The 20,114-nt window shown below is 35.7% G+C and overlaps 1 protein-coding gene across 2 annotated transcripts in view; it reads left to right on the top strand.

Annotated features, from left to right (window-relative positions):
• The window catches only part of TLL1 (tolloid like 1), a gene marked incomplete at both ends in the record, with an annotated part of 131,218 nt that overhangs the window by 62,097 nt on the left and 49,007 nt on the right, over positions 1-20,114 (top strand). For both annotated transcript variants that reach the window (XM_080618685.1, XM_080618684.1), the window contains 6 exons: positions 990-1,070; positions 3,381-3,533; positions 5,546-5,663; positions 14,530-14,708; positions 16,530-16,635; positions 19,295-19,419. In XM_080618685.1, the coding sequence (XP_080474811.1) occupies positions 990-1,070; positions 3,381-3,533; positions 5,546-5,663; positions 14,530-14,708; positions 16,530-16,635; positions 19,295-19,419 (762 nt within the window). The remainder of the gene's footprint in view (positions 1-989; positions 1,071-3,380; positions 3,534-5,545; positions 5,664-14,529; positions 14,709-16,529; positions 16,636-19,294; positions 19,420-20,114) is intronic.

The raw sequence follows: 20,114 nt of genomic DNA, 5'->3' as shown, positions 1-20,114 counted from the left end.
TTAGTGGCAGTTGCAGGTTTCAATGGTCCTTTAATTTCAGTCTTTTTACTTTTGCTGTTGTAAAGTAGTTTGAAAAATCTCTTGTCGTATAACAGATAGTGAATTTTAAATACAACCTACTACAAACTTGAGAAAATCACAAAACTTTCTGAACAATTCGGAATGATTTATTGACTAGTGCAGCATTATTAGTGTTCTTTCTTCTGGTTTGCTGGTGTTTACAAAGGCACTTGCAGCCACAAAAGGATTTTATGTGAAGGGACTATGTGGCGGATGAATCAAATGTACACGGTAAACCTAGGGATGTGTTGCATTTCTGTAAATGGCACGGTAGATGTCTAGTAGCTTAGTTTTTCTTGCTTATTGATGACCGAAATGACAGACATATATATGCTTGCAACATCTTATGCAATATACACCAACATGTAATGTTTCAAAGCCTTTAGAATGCATTGACATCTCTTTGCAAAGAAAGAAAACCAAAGCTTTCATAACAAAATCAGCCATATTAAGCTTGTATCAGTTTTGTTGGGTTTTTTTCTGATGAAATTTTGGGTGTTTGCTTTCCCTCTTTCACCTCCCTTGAAATGAGAAGATTATGGCATGCATTCAGGAAATTTCTGTGAGAGTAAGCCTTTTAGCTGTCAATCAATATGGCTCTGAGGATGTCAAGGTCATCAGGAAGAAAAAAGCTCCAAATAATAATTAGATGATGTAATTGTCATGACTTGTCTGAATAACAAAGATGTGTTGGCTTACATTCTGGAATGCATTTTAGAAAGTTTTTCAGCTAAAAATGTATCTTTATTTTGTTGTCAAGAAGAATTTGTATGCAAATCATTGAAGAATGTTAAACTTCCTTTAAGATACATTGCAGTTTTTATGGGATACTTTCTAATCTCTCCAGGCTATATAGGTGATGTAGGTGTAAGATTCCATCTTTTTAACATTTGTAAAATACTTTTTGTTTTTTCCTTTTCTTTTTAAAGGTGGCTTTGGAGAGCATGGAAAATCAAAAAAAAGAGGTGCCCTCTATCAGCTTATAGACAGGATAAGAAGATTTGGCTCTGGTATTGTCACTGTTTAAATTAGCAGGTTGCCTGATGTGATAATGTATCATGAACATTAATGATGATAGGACTTTAACACTTTAAAGCCGTTCCATATTACTATTGGCATAAACAAACTATACAATAAATAGTACAGGAATAATAATGAAGTGATTAGCTCTTTGTTGCATTTTCTTAGAGGTTTCTTTCCAGCATCAAATCTGGAAGCTAAAATGTGTAGATTTAAAATCTCATGTTAAAAATTACTTGGCCTTTTTCAATAGCTGTGTTCATAGTTATCAGTTCTACTGGTATCCGTACAATGTCTTTTCAGTACAGGTAGGCTATGCTGCATAGTTGCTAACTTTATCAGTATTTTTCCTGGACCCAGTTGGGACATTCTGATAATTCAAATTGTGTTCGAAGAATTTATGGCATGTGGACAAACACATTTTTATACTAATCATACACTTGTCAGTATGAATGTAGCTGAATTCAGCTGGCTATGTAAGTGGGATCCCCAGTAATACAGGCTGAATTTACTCACCATATTTGATGCGAGGAAATATCACTTCAGTGTCATGAAACTTCAACCTCAAATAGGAAAATATATGAAACTCCATTATAATCACACCACATTATGCCTAAATGCATCACTGCATATTTTGCAAGATTAACCAGAGCACAGTAACTGCCTTTGTGTATGTGCTCTGGTATAGAATCTTCATTCTTTTTAAGATAATTGCAATTTTAGTATTGTATAAATGCTTGACATCTTTTGCATGCAATCTGGCATACATTTCTTCTAGTTAAAAAAAAAAAAAAAAGATAAAAAGAATTTTGAACAGTAAAACATATATTAACATGTTATAGTTCAGTAATGACTGTATATTAAGTGTAAGAATAGTTCTCTGAAGTTTTTACTTGTGTTGTAGACTATTGTGTAATTCTCATTGACATACTTATTTAATTACAAGGGTAAGTTATTTGCCTTACCTGAGATTTATTTAAACCCTGAAATGTTCAATATCATTCCTGTAATAACTTATATGTTAGTTGTTACGAAGGCAGGCTTTTCTTCCTGTGTACCAAGAGCTTTCTCCCTGCCTTCTTCTGTAGCTTCTTCCCTTTCTTACTTTTTCTACTCTCCCAGCCCTGAGGCTATGCCAAGATACCGTACCATGATCCTGCCTCGAATCCTCCTTCATTCTGACTTAGCCGTTAACAGTTAGGAATAACTGCTATTACAGGGGATACTTACAGAGGGAAGGTGTATTCTTCAGTGAGGAATAAGACTTGAACCCCACTGAGTAGGATTTGTTGACTGGCTTTCAAGTGATCTATTTTAATCAGCTGCCCTTCTGAATTGCTTTAGAAGAAACACCTGGTACGGTGTACAAATCCTTGTCTCACTATCCTCATCCTTTCTTTGTCACAGTTAAGTTTCAGCTGATTTGAGAAAGATTTGTAATGGGATGAATGATGGTAACACCTTTGAAAATAGTAGGCATATTTTAGTCTTGTGAAGAAATTCCAGTCATGAGTAAAATAGGTATTCATAGGATTACCAAAGCTGATTTATGAAAAATTTGTATTTGCATCCTGTAGTGTTGTAGGGTTACTATCAAAACGAAAGTCTTTCATCTGAAAATGTATCTAGAGGTAATAGCTTCAGATGCTGGAGCTCGGAGAGAGAAATGACCCTCTGACTTTTTCCATATGTATACAACGTTGCAAATAATTGAGATTTTTTTTTTTTTTTTTGCTTATAATTCCTGACAATAAAAGCCTATCTGCTACTCTAAGAAATTCTTTCTGTCAAGTGCTGTAAGGGTGATCATGCATTTGCTTTTTCTAGATCTTGCAATAAAAATGAAGGAGACAGCAAATGCCTTGATTATTTTGGTTTGACTAAAGTCTTCCCTCCTTTGCTGGAAAAACCCAAATTAAAAACATAAAAAAACCCTAAACAAATCAAGCGGAATACAGGGAGTGCGATTTAAAAAAAAAACAACAAACAAAAAAAACCAACCAAACAAAAAACAATAAACTATTATTAAATAAGAAAATTTAGATGAAATTATGTAATATACCTTCAAGTGGTTAAATATAGATGCAAATAGTTACTGTAGGTATGTTGGAAAGAAAAAAGACTTAGGCTTTTCATTTTGAGCATGTCTCAGAAAACCAAGTAATGATAGGCTGTTGCATAACAGCAGTGTCCTACTTTTAAAGGGCATAAAGAAATAATCTGACTTTAACCTGCTGGATAATAACTGTTCTTTTTTCTTGTGTGTGTGATCTCATTCAGTGTTTTAATTATCATTACAGGCTTTGAGCAAAATAATACATCTAAAGGAAGAACTACTGTAAAATTCTCAGGGAAAAATGAGAAAAACAGATTTCCCAGAGCTGCTACATCACGAACAGAAAGAATATGGCCAGGGGGTGTCATTCCATATGTAATAGGTGGAAATTTCACTGGTAAGCTTTGTGCTTCGGATGGGAAGAAGGAATATGATTTTTTTTCTAATTGCCTTTTTTTCTTTTTTTCTTTTTTTTTTTTTTTTTTTTTTTTATGATTTTTCAGTAAAGTCATGCTGTGGAAGTCAGTAGAAGGGTTCCTGTTGGATCAGGCCTGAAATACATCTGTTCTGAAAATATTAGTCATACTTCAAAAAGTTGTTCCCAAAGGCAAGCTACATAATAAAAATGTATAACTATGTTTCAGAAAGGGAAGGCTCTTTTTCTTTGCCTAATATTTCTCATTGCATGTTTGTTTTCAAGAGCCTAAGTAACAGAATGTCATGAAATCTGTTTTTTAACAGGATATTTAGCACAAGAATATAACTAATTTAACTTGTGTGACGTATTCTGCTAAAATGATTTCACTCAACAAACCGACTCAAATGTATTTTGTAATTCCTCGGTTTGGTTTTCAGATGGGTACACACAGATGTTATATATGACAAGAACAAAGACTGACTTAAAAATAAATATAGTCCTTAGCAGAAAACTGTAGAAAAAGTTTAAAACATTTGTTAACCCTGAAAAATGTAAGTGGATCAATATCAATGTGGATGTAAGAGGTAACTTAAAACAAAAAGGGAGGGAGAAAAGCAAAGATGGCTGGGGAAAGATAAATAATAATATTTATTGAGCACAGTAATAAAGGAAATCAAAAGAAACGTGTAATGCTCACACACTGAATGCCTGTGTATATGGAGATACCAGTGTCATTCCTTTCAAAGTGACAGCTACATTGAGACTTTTATTTTGGGTATTTACATAGTACTATACCAAATGTGACCTTTGCTTTAGGATTACCATCTCCTGAAATAGTGGTAGGAAACTGAATGAAGAGTATCGTATCAAACATTTTACCTTTTTCATAATGAAAGATAAATTCTAAAGCTTGGAAAACATTGCTTAAAGAGAAAAGGGCAAGATGGGATGAAATAACCTTTAATTTCTAGGATCTGACATGATTTGAACTTGCTAGTTTTATGCACTTCTAGGTTTGGGGTTTTTTTTTCAGTTTAAAAAAGTGTGTTTTAATTATAGTGTGTTGTAACATGTATCTTTTGTAACATGCAAAGTTTGCAAGGTAGATGCATTTCTGCTAGCATATTCATGCTGAATTGTAACACTTATGTATTTCCAGCTCAGAAGCAACACAGCTATATTCTCAGATGCTGCCTCTATGTTAATAAGCCTTTTGTCACTCAATGAAATTACATTTCTATACTATCTGAAGTACTGTATACTTGCTGGCTTTGTGTTTTATGGTGAGAGCTGGTCTGCCTGCTTCTGCATCTAGCGTATAGTTTTGATTGTTTCTGAATGTTTCTCATTTTTTAAAACAATATCTAGGTACGCTTAGTATTGTACCAAATTAATTTACAGCTTTTGGTGGATCAGTTGATTTCTGAAAGACTTTGATGTAAAGAAGTGCAGGCTGGTCCTTGTTCAAGACAGCACTATTTAAATCAAATGACTTGTCAGGTGTGTCTGTTTGCATGGCTTAGGTTAAATTGGTCCCCAGGTTGCCTTTTTTTTTCTTCTTCTAGCTAGATAGTCAGGATCCAGAGTTCCTCAATTATTTTCCTTTTCTTTCTTTTTGTTTTATTTTTCAAGTGGCCCACTTCATAATTTCATCTAGGAAATTGCTTAGCAAATATGCTAATACAAGCACATGAGCAACACTGTATTGTGCTGTCTTCCTCTGGTGTAACATAAATGTGCTTTTAATTAGAGGTTTTATGTTTCCTAGAGTGTGTCAGGCAGTTTTGGTCCCCTTGGAAACAGATATGTTATGACGAGCTGATGGTCTGGTATCCCTTTAATTGTAATCTGGCAGTACATGGGACTGCTGGGACACAGCCCTTCATGATCCAGTGCCTTCTTCCAGGCTTGTATTTCTAGTATTGAAATCTGATTTGAAGGAACAAGACACAGTTAGAAAAGTCTCTTATCTCATACAATTATTCTTCTAGGCACTCAGCGCGCCATGTTCAAACAGGCTATGCGGCACTGGGAAAAGTACACGTGTGTTACATTTATTGAACGAAGCGATGAAGAAAGTTATATTGTATTTACATACAGACCATGTGGGTAAGTGTGTATGTATGGTAACAGATGTGCTTTCAACATTTTGGCATGTTTGTCAGCTTTGAAGTTAAAAGTGAATATATATTTCACAGACAAATGAATAGTTACTGCATTTAAATGATACATATTCTGCTTGGCTGTAGGTTCAGTGCAGATAGCAACTTTCTGACATTATGCCTCTTTTGTCTATTTCTAGATCCAGTGATTCTGGTAGATATGGGATTTTGGTAGAAATGGGAAGTAGAGAACAATTGTGATGGTTCCCTTGCACTCACAGAGGTAGAAAGCAATGTGAATTTAAATGGAATGTGAAAGATGTAAGTGGTCTCAAGCGCTTTAGAAAGAGAAGTATGGGGATATCTACAGAGATCTTGGTTTCGTGAAAAGTAAACAACTTCCAAGTGCCCAAAGTCAAATGATGGAAAATCTCTCCAGCCAAAGCATTGATCCTGAGACTGGTTGATGCTTCATGCAATCAAGTCACTTTAGGGTGAAGGCTGGGTTATAACCAATTCAAACCAGAAGTTTGGAATATACTCGGTGTCTACTTTCAAAGTCTCCTTTATCTTTTACAGTTGTTGTTTTATTCATGGGTACTTTACAAATTGCAAATAATTTACAAAGGCTGTAACAAGTTAGAAATAAAAGCAAAGTAGAATGTGGCTATATGAATAGTCCACCAGTGATGAAAAAAAACATCAGGCTAAACAGAAAGGTCAGTTGAATGACTTTTTGGGGGGTCCTGAATCCATAAGCCATTTCACAAAGAGCCAGATAAATAAGAATGTATCTTCTCTGGGTGAATAGGAGCCATTGTGCGCTAACCATCGGCATACAGTGCTGATGCAGGATTTTCCATGGAAAGAGCCCAGACAAAAGTGACACCAAACCATCTGCAAACACTTTCTGCTGCATGGCCAATCGTATTGAAATTAATCTTGGTTCTTTCCCATAGCACCCTGCTGTGTTGGTTTGTTAGCACATTGTGTCATTATTGTTTCCAGTACCATGGCAGCTAATGTTCACAGATGAGGGAGACTTTATTGTACTTAGCACTGTTCAAATTAAAAACTAAATCATAAACCTTGCCCCAAAGAGCACACAGTCAAAACATAACACATTTAATGAAACAGCAAGTGGATACAGTCGTATAAGTAGAAATTCAGGTGGCAATATCTGAAAATGTCTCAGATAACAGCATTAGCACACTAGCAAGTGAAGTGTGATTGAGCCTTTGAAACATTAAGGATATTTTGAAGGAGCGTAATGCATTACTTCTTGCAGCAGTTCATGGGAAGCTAATCCCAGAAGGGCAGTGATGAAAAAAGTGTATTTGAAATACACTTAAATGTTCATATATCAGAAATGAATGAGAGATATTTTAATTATCGTAGTCACATAGAACTGTGAAGGGATCTTGGAAAGGTGTCTAATGTATTCTTAAGACAAACAGCTATACCTAAGTTATTGCTGATATATGCTTGTCTAATTTGTTTCTAAAACCTGCAAAAATGAATACTTCATGGCTTGCTAGGAAATGTATTGCTTCACTATCCTTAAAATAAGAAATTTAGGAAGTTGGGGCAGTATTTTTGGTCATAGCTAAACCAGATATTTCTTGCTGCAATTTTAGCTTTTTTTTTTCCTGCTCACCATGGCCACAGAAAATAAATTATTATTCTTTCTTTTTCAAAGGTATCTATTACATACTTTGAGACTGTTATTATGTCCAATCTCAGTTCCCTTTTCTTTTAGGATAAAAAATTCCTAATTAATTTAATCTTTCCTGGTCAATTTTTAGGCCTTTGATCACATTGTTATTCTCTTTGCAATTCTTTTCAGCTAGTCCACATCTTCCTTGAAATTGAGGACCTAAAACTAGAGCATATTTGTTCAGAAGAACCACTACTTCTGCTAAGCCAGTGCTAGTGCTAATTCATAGATCCTGTAGTCTCTCTTTTCACTTGGGTACCTAAGCATGATACCTCCCTGTTTCTCAACAGCTGCCACATTTGACTTGTGGTCTATTGGGATGTGACTCCAAATTCTTCAATGAGAAAAGCCAGAATTCTTTCCACAGCACTGATACCCCACCACTTGTTCCATCGTGTGCCATGCTTTACATGTGGTGTCTCAGGACACCAAAAAATTCCATATTCCCCTTTTCATATCTCTTATCTGTTAAAGTTCCTATCAGTTCCAGGCTTGTCTTCGTGCTGTTTTTTCACACTGCAAGTTTAAAGAGCATCTTCTCTGTCTTCACTTCATATACTATTCCAGCTATCTTTATAACCACCCTTTTATATTAGGGTTCTCTAGTTTACTTGTTGGAAGCTTGTGTGGAAAACTGCCTAAAGCTTTACAGCTGGATCCCTCTTTCACATCAGAATAATTTAATTTGTTGCAGTCTAAATCTATAATTATTTGTCAACATGTCTTGTTTATTTAACCTGATTTTGGGAATAGTTAATTATTGAAATATTCTTTCTTAGTACAGCTGAAACAGTTGGTAGTTTGAAATTTCATAATTACTAATAGTCATTTGTACCCATGAACTGCAGATGTGAGAATAAGAATATAATGTTAAGATACTAGTATTTATGATTCTTCTACCAGAGCAGTGTACATTGGCATTAATATCTATTACAGCAAATATTTATGCAGCTAGTTGATTAGGGCAAATAAAACTGATCTGTGAATAGGTTCAAAACACTTTTTGTTCACTACTGCTTCTCTATCCTTATGTTTCTTGCTGTTAGATAGGAAGTGCCTGAAGACACAGTCAATATACACCTCTATGCAAAGCCAAAAAGGGGGCAGCAAACTGGAATGACCTCTAGTCTTAATAAATATTACTGAGTACAAGTTCAAGCTTCTTTTTTATACAGTGAAACAAAAAAAGAGCAATTAGTCATATTGTACTGGCATCTCAGTATGCCTTTGATATGACTTTGGGTCAATTTTTGTTCTCTTAAGTATTAAAGACTGAAGTACTTTTTATGACAAACTTTAGATGACTTATTACAATCATTACTGTATCTGCTCATATGGGTGTTTGACAAAGCTGTCTGAGATACAGAAAAATCAAATCTCTGTCATGTTCTTCCCCAAACATTGTAGACTAAACAGCTTCTGAATCTTTTAATGCTTTTTTGAACTTAGTGGTGTATTAAATAGACATTACAGGCAAGCTTTTTAAGTTGGTGAAACAGGTAAATTCATTGCCGGAGGTACAGTTTTGCAGCATTCTTTAGCTTTAAGAAGGATTACATGTTATAAAAGGTGCTCAATCACTTTTATGGAATGAGAAGAAATTCAGGGTTGTGCTAAATACAGTTGGGCTGACTCATGTTCTCAGGTGGTAATTAACTCGAGCAGCTGGCGCTCTTCCTGCCTACAGCAGTTGGCACAGCTTCTCTACTGGTGGTGGCATGGGCTGCAGGATGAGTGTGGAGGAGGCACAGGTAATCAGTTGCCAGTCTAAAACCCAGTGCATTAACATAAACTCAGTGAGTGGTGATTTATGTTAGTACACTTGGATAGGCAGCTGTTGACTGAGGGGTGGATTCAGTTGACTGTTCTTTATCTAGTATTGAGGTGGCCGTCCCCATTGAGCAGATGAAGAAGCAGTAGCCGCTTCTGCCAACACAACAGGTTTTCTTAGAGCAGTGAATTGGGACTTTTAGTAACCATGATTGTATTGATCCCTGAAAAATAAATAAATTCATCAAGCGAGGTCATAGCCAATAACTCCTTTGTGCAGAATGAGTTATACTTGTGACTGAGAGGTGTTTTTTCACCAAGAAAAAAAAATCGGCTTCTTCAGTGAGATTTTTTGAATGAATTTTATGACCTTCTTTGTCTTGTATTGAGTAACGTGTAGGTGATGATATGCAGCCCTAGTATGTTTATGAAGTTCTATAGTTTTCCACAGCTTCATACAGTCAGTGCCAGGGAAAGCTGATGTTATGATTTATGAGGATTCTTTTATATTATTACATTTTGAAAAGTGCGGATATTAAAAAAAGTACTACATTGACCCTATGCAATTCTTTCTTCTTTCATATTAATTTAAGAGTATTTTTGACAGTAGCTATGAAATAGTATTACTGAAAAGAATGAGTGTATTGTTCCAGTCATTTCATTTTCTGTCATTTTTTTTTTCTCTTTGCTTGCCATCATTGATCAGCTAGACTGATTAAGTGGAATTAGAGATTCATAAATAGTTGCTGTCTCCAACTGCTGTCTGGTGCAATAAAGATTAAAGAGATGAGGAGCTTTAAAAGCTGTCAGTTGACTCAATTTAAAAGGAAAGACAGGTGCTTATACAGCACAGAGAGGTCTTGGTCTTTTGCCAAATACACCTGTGGTCAAACCCATGATATTACAAAATAATTTATATCATAGCTGTATTAATTTAGTGTTCTTTACATTTTGACTGGGTGCAATTGTGGAAGTGATCAGAATATTGTAGATTAATTGAATGTATCTGGTGTGCTTGACATGACACTCACCCCAGCAAATCCTAATGACTCTGAGTGTGCACTGCTGCTATTTTAAGTTAATGTTAATGTTAGTGTTAATGTTGATTTTCTTCGGCAAGGAAAGAAATACTCAATGAATTTGTGTATAATTGCTGAGAAGTACTTGAAATCTTTTAAGTAACCAGTGTAAGGGAATTATCATACTCATCTGGCTGCTTGTTTTTAGGAGTAGGCCAGTATTAAAGTAATTCCGAATGTGTTGGGGTTTAGGTGTTCAGTATTAGACAACCTAGGGAAATACTATGTAAAAGATTGTATCTAATTTTTTTCTTCGGAAAAGAAAACATCTTTCAAATATGTCAGTGGAATGCTCAACTCCTCTTGGTATTTTCATAACTATAATAGTAAAATGTGAAATTATTTTTGTAAGAACCTAAAAATCTGATCTGATTTATGAAAAACCACTGAAAACTTTCAGAGGTGATCATAAGCACCTCTGGTTTTGAGTAAACGAACAACTTTTTGATATTGTTACTTGTATTTGGTAAACTGGTTAATTATTTACCATGTTTTCTTATGAAACCAAATTATCTTAAGAACTTTATGTGTTATACTAGCCATTTTGTTGTTCTGCTATTATTGCATAGCTGTTGCCTGACCTTTTCCAAGACACAGGGAACAATCTAAAAAGGTTAAATCCTCTTTTGATCCAAATGAAGTAAAAAGGACAGGAAGAGAGAGACTGTAGTTAAAATTTTGCCTTTTTTTTTTCTTTTTTCTTTTTCCCTTGCTGTGAATAGTGTCTGTAAAAGCAGAGCTGGAGGCATCGCAGAGGGTACTGTATTTTTAAGTTTTTCCTTTTTCTCTAGTTGTCTCCAAAGTATCACTTTGCACAAATTATATTGACCATCTGTGGAATTTTTAAGCCACCAAATATGTCTTTGCTAGCTGTCTGGATTTCACCTAGGACAGAGTTGAAGCATATAGCATACATAAAATCAATAACGTAAGCATGTTCAAACTAATGAAATTGTATTAAATATTCTACAACCTACGGTCTTAATAACATATTGATTTGCTTTAAGCTATAAATAATGCCTAATGTTCTTTAGTTCTGTATTGCAATATTTCTTTATAGCATTTCCAAACAGTGGTAAACAGGAAGACTGAGCAGATGTGTTTAAACTGTTTTAATCTAAATGGTTTGTTCTGTCTTTTCATAATATTGCGTGGTTATCCTAACTTTATTCTTATCAATCTTTCTTGCACTGCTATCATGTGTTGTATTCAGATCATAAAGGTTTTGAAGTTATCCCCAAGGTGTATTTTTCAGGACTATAGATGAAAGGAAAACTAGATAAGTTAAAATTGGACGTGTGGCTGGGCTTGGAGGGTTGTGGTTAAAAGCTTGGACTCACACTGTTACTGAAAGTGCAGTATCACAAAGGCCTGCCCTGGGACCTGTCCTGTTTAACGTCTTTATCAATGACCCGCAAAGAATTGATGGCACATGCTCTCATCAGGTTTGCAGATGTTGGGTGGAGGGACCAGATGATAGGCTAAATGGAACTCTAATATGGAAATGGTGACATGCTGACCAGAATGTGGATTACTTAATTTGATTGATTCTTATGTTTTCTACCATGGTTTCCTTTAGACAGCCAAGGCAAATGCCACATCTTCTTTACTTCAGAGTGCTCAAACATAAGAAACAGTGTTTTCTAAAAGATGTGAAGTCTGGGACCTAGGAACTGTGATAAACTTATTCAGTGTACATAATGCCTATGACAGTGAATTGGGAATTCTATACTGAGAAGCTCTTTAACTGGTTTTTAAATAAATGAACTTTTCTGAATGAAGAGTTACTGAAAATTCTACCTTTTGGTCCAAGTGTGTACTCCAGCATTCCCTCTCTAAATGGATGGGACAGTAAATAACACTGTGTGGGAGGGTTTAAAAAAACAACAAAACACTCGAAACCTTCTTAAGATTCCAAACAATTTTCTCACTAGGGTGAGCACAAGTGACTAAGAGAGTGTATGAACTATAGTAGTTTCCTTATGGCACAATAGACACATATTCAAATAGTTGAGTGACTACTGGAAGATAAAAACCCAGGTAAAATTGATCTTGAAAATATCTGTAGTGCTTGAATTATGTTTACGTATTCACGTGTAGTCATAATATTTATTATACAAACATGCAGTCTGAAATGATATCAAGCAAAACCATGTCAGCGTGTCAGGTGCAAAGGTGAAATCCACTGTGGAATCATGAGATAAAATGGTGTAACTGTTCTAAATTTTTATTTTAATCTTATTTCTGCTATCTGTTGCTCCTTTACATCACTTATGCTGTATTTTAGGGCACATCTTAAGGTATTTTTTCCCATTACTATTATTTATATCAGTGTATGCAATAATATTTCTATATCATAAATATCGTAAGTAGTAATTTTGTGTTCATACTGTTTATGTAGAGTGAGGGAAATACACAGAGCAATGCACAGGTGTTCTTTATTTTTTTTTTACTGTGTTCTGTACAGTAGTACTTAAACCTGCAACCTTGACAATAGCATAGAGTTATAACAGGGAGTCTAAATTGCCATTGTTTTTATTTACCTGCCTTGAAGTGAGCTATCAAGGGAAGAAACCTTAAGAAATTAATTAAACATGATATTGCACAACTCTAGCTGAAGCACTAGGCCTAATTCAATGCTTTGACCTAAAAAGGTGATTCATACCTATCCTTGGAACTAACTAAAGCACAAAGAAATTAGTTAACTTATTTTGAGGGTAGGAATACTTGAGAAGCAGTTGAGAGCAAGGAATGATTGTAATGTGAACAATAATTTTTCTGAACAGTATTTTCAAGCTTCAGAATTCTTGATACAACCCTCCTAGGCTGCTGTAATACCTTCTTCTATAAAGTAACTTGTGTTGCCTTTATAATTTTAAGATATTACTATAGTTTTTTGGTGTATCTATCCTTGATTTTAACCATTAGTGCAAAGCCGGTATATGCTTTACTAAGAACAGGAATCGTGAGCTGAAATTCCATGGCTGTACTTCTCTAATAGTCATATTTTAAAACTCTAGTTGTATTAGACACTAACAAAAATCAATGAAGGAGACCAACCTGGACAGACACACCAAAATGAAGTCTCTTTGCCAATGCAAAACCTGAAAAGTAGGCAAATGATGCCTGTAGAATTTCATCTGCTATCAGTATTGTTCCCATAGCTGCTCTTCTTTTATTGCCCACAGAGGCATATGGAGGATAGGATCATTTTCCACACTAGCATAATTTTCCACACTCCTCAAGGACCAAATATATTGTGCTGTGTAAATGTTGCATCAGAAAATGTGGGGTTTTATATTGTTTTGTTTGGTTTGTTTGTTTGTTTTTAAAGGGGAAGAAGGAGGATGTAATCTGCTCAGTACAATTCCATTCCACCCGACAGATTGCAGAATTTACAGAGCAGATATGGGAAATCAGGCTTTTACTAGGGAATATAATGAAGTCGTGAAATACTTAAGATCTTTAGAGGTGACAAAGAATCAGCCTGTGAAACCTGAAATTGTCTTCCATTTTGGCAGGATATGCTTTACTCTCCTTTCTCTCCTTTTGCTTGCATAGTCAGCAGACTTTTTTTTCCTAACCAAAAAAGCAGACATCTCGGATAAATGCTGACAATGTGAATGCTGAAAAAGGCATCTCTGTTCCGTAAGTTTACATTGGAATCATGGAAGTACAGTGAAACAGGAATGAAACAGGAGAGCAGTTGTGAAGCAGGTTTTTTTGGGGTTGTTTGTGTTGTGGTTTTTTTTTTTTTTTTCTTGTGCAAATATGACTTTCTGGGACTGAGGTTCCTATTGCAAGAAAACAGGAGTGGGGTCAAAAAATGATTTGCACATATCCAGAGTGTTCAACCTCATAATATATTGTTGTTGCAAAGATATTGTACATCAACCATAGTTAGAGAAACAAAAAGAAATGGAAAGGGTTTGCACAGTGTCATCACAGTATTCTACATCTCATTCAGCATATCTTCTGTCTGTATTTTCAACTGCATGCAAATTTAATATTTTTAGGAGTACTTGTGTCATTTCTGCACCCTTTATAGATGGAACTAATGAAGTAGGGTGACTTTTCAGTTCAGAATAAAGCAAATTTACCAGACTTCAGTGACCCAAGAGTCTGGTGAGTGCTGTCAAGACGTGAAGTATGGCACAGAAGAAACCTTGTCTTTACTTATTCTCTCTGCTTTCCTATGCATGCTGATTTTTTTAAAATATAATATTTTCTCATGTTTGAAAGATTTCCTATAGGGTTTGTAGACTCATGTATGAAAACTGTCATCTGTGATTGTGTTTTAATTGCAGGTGCTGTTCTTATGTGGGTCGAAGGGGAAATGGCCCTCAGGCTATATCTATTGGCAAGAACTGTGATAAATTTGGTATAGTTGTCCATGAGTTGGGTCATGTGATAGGTTTTTGGCACGAACATACACGACCAGACCGTGATGACCATGTCACCATCATTAGAGAAAATATCCAGCCTGGTGAGATATTTTGATATTTTTTTTTTTTCTTATTTTTTTTTTTTTTTTTTTTGGAGGGGGGGAGAACGACCCTACCAAACCTGTTTATTTTTGGTGTTTCCTTCATCTGCTCAACTCTCTTAAATCTGAATGTTGAATAGCAGAAATTAACTGATCAGCAAATGAGCATGTCCGCCTGCTATTCCTCTTAGCTAGACTGTTCTCAGCTGATTACAAATGAAATACTGCAACTAAAATACCATCTTTTCTAATGATCTGGCCAAGTAGCAAGCCATTAAATAGTATTGGCTAGAAGGAGAGAAATAGTAATCATGCTCAAAACTTTGAAGGAAGCCCTTTAAAAGTCATGTTTCTGTGCTTGAGAAAGGGCTTTTCTTTCTTAGTCTTTACTGAACGATATGTAAAACGTATCAATAGCTTTTTAGTTGCCCAAGAGGTTTAGACCTGAAAGGTAAGCTGAGGACTTTGAATCTGTGACAAAGACGGGTGGTGTTCCCGCGGTTTCTACATTACTTGTTGCTTATAGGGCTTGCAGCTTTACCCAGTGGCTTAGGTGCTGCTGAGATAACGCATCTGAGGAACATAAGAACTTTAAAGTGTGACTCATCTCTTTGTCAGTCTAGCTGTTGTGCCCATGTTTGTGTTGTGTGGGCAAGATGAGAAAGAGCCTACCATGTTTCATTTTCAATGTTCATAAATGTGCACAGTCTTTATGAAATTCTGGTTTTGACCCAAGAAAATTCTCTGCACAAGAAGGGGTGAAATCAGAAATTGCACAATGATAGCTTGGAGTATTTGTCTGTTCCTATAGAAGATGTTTCAAAACAAAATAGACATGAGATGCAATAAATGTTTGCCACCTCAACTAGGACTTGGAGGACAACACGCAGTTGATACACACTCTCACATGTCTCAGATGTCTGAAAGGGCATGTGCATTCGAGCATTCCTTCTGTTCTCAATGTGTCGTTTACTTGTGTAGATGCCATAAGTGCTCTTCCCTATGCTTTTTTTGTGGTGGGGAAAATCAGCTGGAGTGCCATACTCAGGCTCCTGCTCTCTCCTTTCAGTTGTCTCTCTAGTTTCTGGATTAAACCCCCTCTTGTGGTGTGGCATGAGTTTGAGGATCACTAAATGGGATCAGGAAGTCATGACCACCAAAACATTTTGATTCTGTTGTTATGCAAATTATGTTGGTTAATGATGTTAGTGCCACTGCAGATTTTTTGTAAGATATGAATGGGAATATGAATTGGAGTAAGAAGTTCTTTGCATCTCTCACTGCAGTGATTAGGGCAAAGATTTTCTGGTCTGAATTATGAACTAAGTATAATTCTTCTGCTTTTGTTAAATTGCAACAGCTGACTCTTGAATATAGGACTTTGTAGTGTTTGTATTATATGGGGGTTCAGAGAGTAGCTATAGCTTTGCTATAGCAAAGTCTCTTTAATTTAATATCCAGTCTAATGAGTCTACAATGAAGAGGGTTCTTCCAGATTCTGCTGTCAAAAAGATTTCTTTCTGGAATTAAGAACAAAGTCAGCAAATTTTATGGATTCTACATGAAGCACAACATAATATGTTGGGCCTTTACGTAGGTTAGGTGAATGAGAATAGTCTTTCTAAATGCCAAATATGGGGATTTGATTTATGTTTCAGAAAACATGTCTGTCCTGTTGGCTAATAAAATCACACAGTTACTCCCAAATGGATAAGATTTATGAATGATTAATGAATGATTAGATTAGGATCTTTGTTGCTTGGTTTTTGTCTTTACAAAAAGAAGATATTAAAGAAACTTTCAATTATCAATCATTCATAGGTCAAGAATACAACTTCTTGAAGATGGAGCCTGGAGAGGTGAACTCCCTTGGAGAACCTTATGACTTTGACAGCATAATGCACTATGCCAGGAACACCTTCTCAAGGTTGGAGTCTCAGGTTATACCTTTTGACTTTTAATTCTATTCCTGTCTGTGAATGCTAAGAACTATGCTTTTTAAGTACCCTGAAATTGCTTAAAATATCCCGTGATATTGTATTCTTACAGCAGTCAAAGGACAGCTTGTTTATTTTAAGTCAGAATAATCTAATTATATCTTTAAACACATTTTGTTTCTGTTCAGTTTCAAAGGAGCCTTTTGATCTTGCTTCAGTTTTTTAGATTTTAAGACAAGATAGTTTGGAAACATCATTTCCTGCTGATACTTTCTTATTGTCTCAACAAAAAGTTGAATTCAGAAAAACCAAATAATTGAAATGGTTGAGAATTTCTTCTCTGTTGTTTGTACAGACAATGACTGATATCCAACTCATATAATAAAGAGCTCTGCTGGCTTTGCTCTGGCCTGTTGCAGGCTGATCTGTTACCTGTTCCACTGTACCTCACATGAGGCTTCGTCTGAAACTCTGCATGGTTGTAGGAGATATAGAATGAGCTGCTCACATAGGCTAGCCCTACTCTGGAGAAGGGAAGGAGGAGTCTTTCACCTGGCCTTCTGTTATATTTCATACCAAGTTGCAGTTCACCTAATTACTTTCTAAAAATACCAGAGAAATGTAAATTAAAAGAAACCTAAAAAAAAAAAAAAGGGGGGGGCAAAAAAGAAAACACCAAACTAACAAAAAATGCTAGTTTTAAAAGTTATATCCTTAGCTTTTTTCATCCAATTTATGCATTTGAAGGTAAAAAATACTAGACAGTCTAAGACTCTGAAGTAAACTGAAGACCACCAGAAATCTCACCAGCCTTTGCAAATGGTTTGAGCTTGTTCTCCTCAATATAAATGATATTATTAAAATAAAAATTAAAAAAAAAAAAGTAAAAATCTAACCAAAGGATGTATTCAACATACACATAATTCACCCCTGGAAGAGCATGGGAATGAGCCGCATGAGGTAGATATTAGTCTCATTGCTTAACCCAGGTACAGATGCCATTACCTTAAGGAAGAGATTATACTAATCTATATAAAATAGAGCAATGTAATAAGCTGGAACCCCCCCAGAGTCCTAGGGCAATGACAACATCAAGATAATTTAATTTGTGGGCCCTGATCTCACCACTTTCCAAGCTGGCAAAAACTGATAGTGCCGTGAGTAGGCATGCCCTGCCTCAAGGTACAAGAGGTTGTTACTTCATACTGTTTAAAACCAACCAGCAAACCCTTGAGGTCACATATTGATCTGCATCTTGAACGTGTAAGTCATGCTCACTATGGCATATTGCCAGCTGTTTGTTAGACTTTACTCACCCAGATAAGTAGTAAAACTCACAAAACGTCATAAAATTCTAGTCATGCACAGTGTTGTTGTTCATGTGGTATTAAAAGTGTAAGAGATTATTCCCTTATTAAAGTGCTAAGTCATTTGAGGGAGGATTGGTTGGTTGTTTTTTTAAGTATGAATAGCATCAGTTTCAGGTTGTACTAAAAATCAGCGGTGTGGTGGTTTAAGCCCAATTGGTAACTAAGTACCAAGCTGCCACTTGCTCAACTCCCCCCTTCCCTGTGAGATGGGGAGAAGAATCAGAAGGTGGTAAAACCATTAGGTTGAGATAAGAACAGTTTAATAATTGAAATAAAGTGAAATATAATAACAGCATCAATAATAATAATAATAGGAAAAACAGAGAGAGGAATAAACCACAAGAAAAACAAGTGATGCACAATAAAATTGCTCACCAAACACTGATGCCCAGCACATCCCCAAACAGCAATTAACCCCTCCCAGCCAACTCCCCCCAGTTTATATACTGGGCATGTTGTTCTGTGCAATGGAATATCCCTTTTGGCTAGTTCAGGTCAGCTGTTCTGGCTCTGCTCCCTCACAGCTTCTTGTGCCCCTCTTCACTGGCACAGCATGAGAAACTAGAGCCCTTGGTCAGAAGAAAGACTGGCAAATGTCCCTAAATTATGCTCTTTTTACATGTGTAATTCAGACTTGAAGATTTCCCTTAAAAACTTTATAAGGAATAGTAACTCTGTGATTAAGAATTCTGTGGTAGGGCCTAATGTGTGTATTTTTCTATAATTTTATAATTAATTTTTTTCAATATAGTGAGAGCTTAACAGCAGTGCTTTTTTCCTGCATAGTCTTCAAGCAAAGAATCATAGAATACCAGATTGAAAGAGACCTCCAGGATCATCTGGTCCAATCTTTCTAGGCAATGCATCACTAGAGGTCCCAGCAGCCTGTTTAGCCAGATTTTAAAAGTGCCCAGTGTTGGGAAATCCACCACTTCGCTGGGGAGATTATTCCAGTGGCTGATTGCTCTCATTGCGAAAAATTTTCCTCATGTCCAGTCTTAACAATAGAGATTTCCCTCCTGTTGTCTAATAGAAATGTAAAAGCTGATGCGTTAATTATGTACTGAAAGGAGATTCTTTTTTTGATAACTTTACATAAAATTTGCCAAGCTGTGGAGTTTCTATGACGTGTTTTCTGTGTTTAAAGTTTTACCCTCTTGTTTATGCCAGATGTAAATTTTAGATTTACAAAATAGCATTATACATTCATAAAACTCAGTTTTATGACAGAAACCTGATAGGGGGTTTTGGGGTCTATTTTTATTTTTATTTTTTTTAGGGGCATGTTTCTGGATACCATTCTCCCTTCCCGCGATGATAATGGTATACGACCTGCCATTGGCCAGCGTACTCGTCTAAGTAAAGGAGATATTGCACAGGCAAGAAAGCTGTATAGATGTCCAGGTATTGCACCACAAACAAACAAAACCCACATACTAGCAACTGTTTGACTTGTTCAAGAGAAACAATAAATTTTTTGAGTCAGGTGCTCAGTAGTTTGCTTTCATGTTGGCAACTGATGTAGGTAGTTCAAAAATTGAATCATAAAAAAATCTTACAGATAAGGTCTCTGGAATACAAAACACTTAAGGACAGATAAATTGTATGAGACAACACTTAGTTCAATGACATTTCAGTCTTTGTTTTGCTTAGCTGTTCAATGACTACGAAAAAAAACCCAAAAAGTTTAATGTCACTTCTGGATTGCATATTGACTGGGGCCCTTATTTGAATTCAAGTAAAGTGCAGAAGAAGTAAATTTAATTATTGCAGTCAGCTCTGAGCACATTATATTTTTTGAAAATTTGACAAATAACAAGCCAGGACAACTAAGTTCTAAAGTAATTTTTTATGGATGATCTGGTTAATATTGTTACAAAATTTCTACAGTCTTAACAGATACATTTAGTATCTTAGTATGTTCTGCCTAATTCTAGTATCCTATAATTTCAATGCATATTAATGTTTCATCTTTAAACAATGTTGGGGTAGAGTTACTGTCTGTCTCAGAGACATCAGTGGCAAGCCTGGAGTAATCTGGAGTCAACCCTGTGCTTCTTGTTCTTCTCTAGTGCTAGTTCTTTGTTAAGTGTTGGCAG

This window comes from Psittacula echo (assembly GCF_963264785.1).
Source record: "Psittacula echo genome assembly, chromosome: 1".
Taxonomy (NCBI): domain Eukaryota; kingdom Metazoa; phylum Chordata; class Aves; order Psittaciformes; family Psittacidae; genus Psittacula; species Psittacula echo.
The sequence above is the reverse complement of the archived record's forward strand: the minus strand, read 5'-3'. Positions and strand labels throughout refer to the sequence as shown.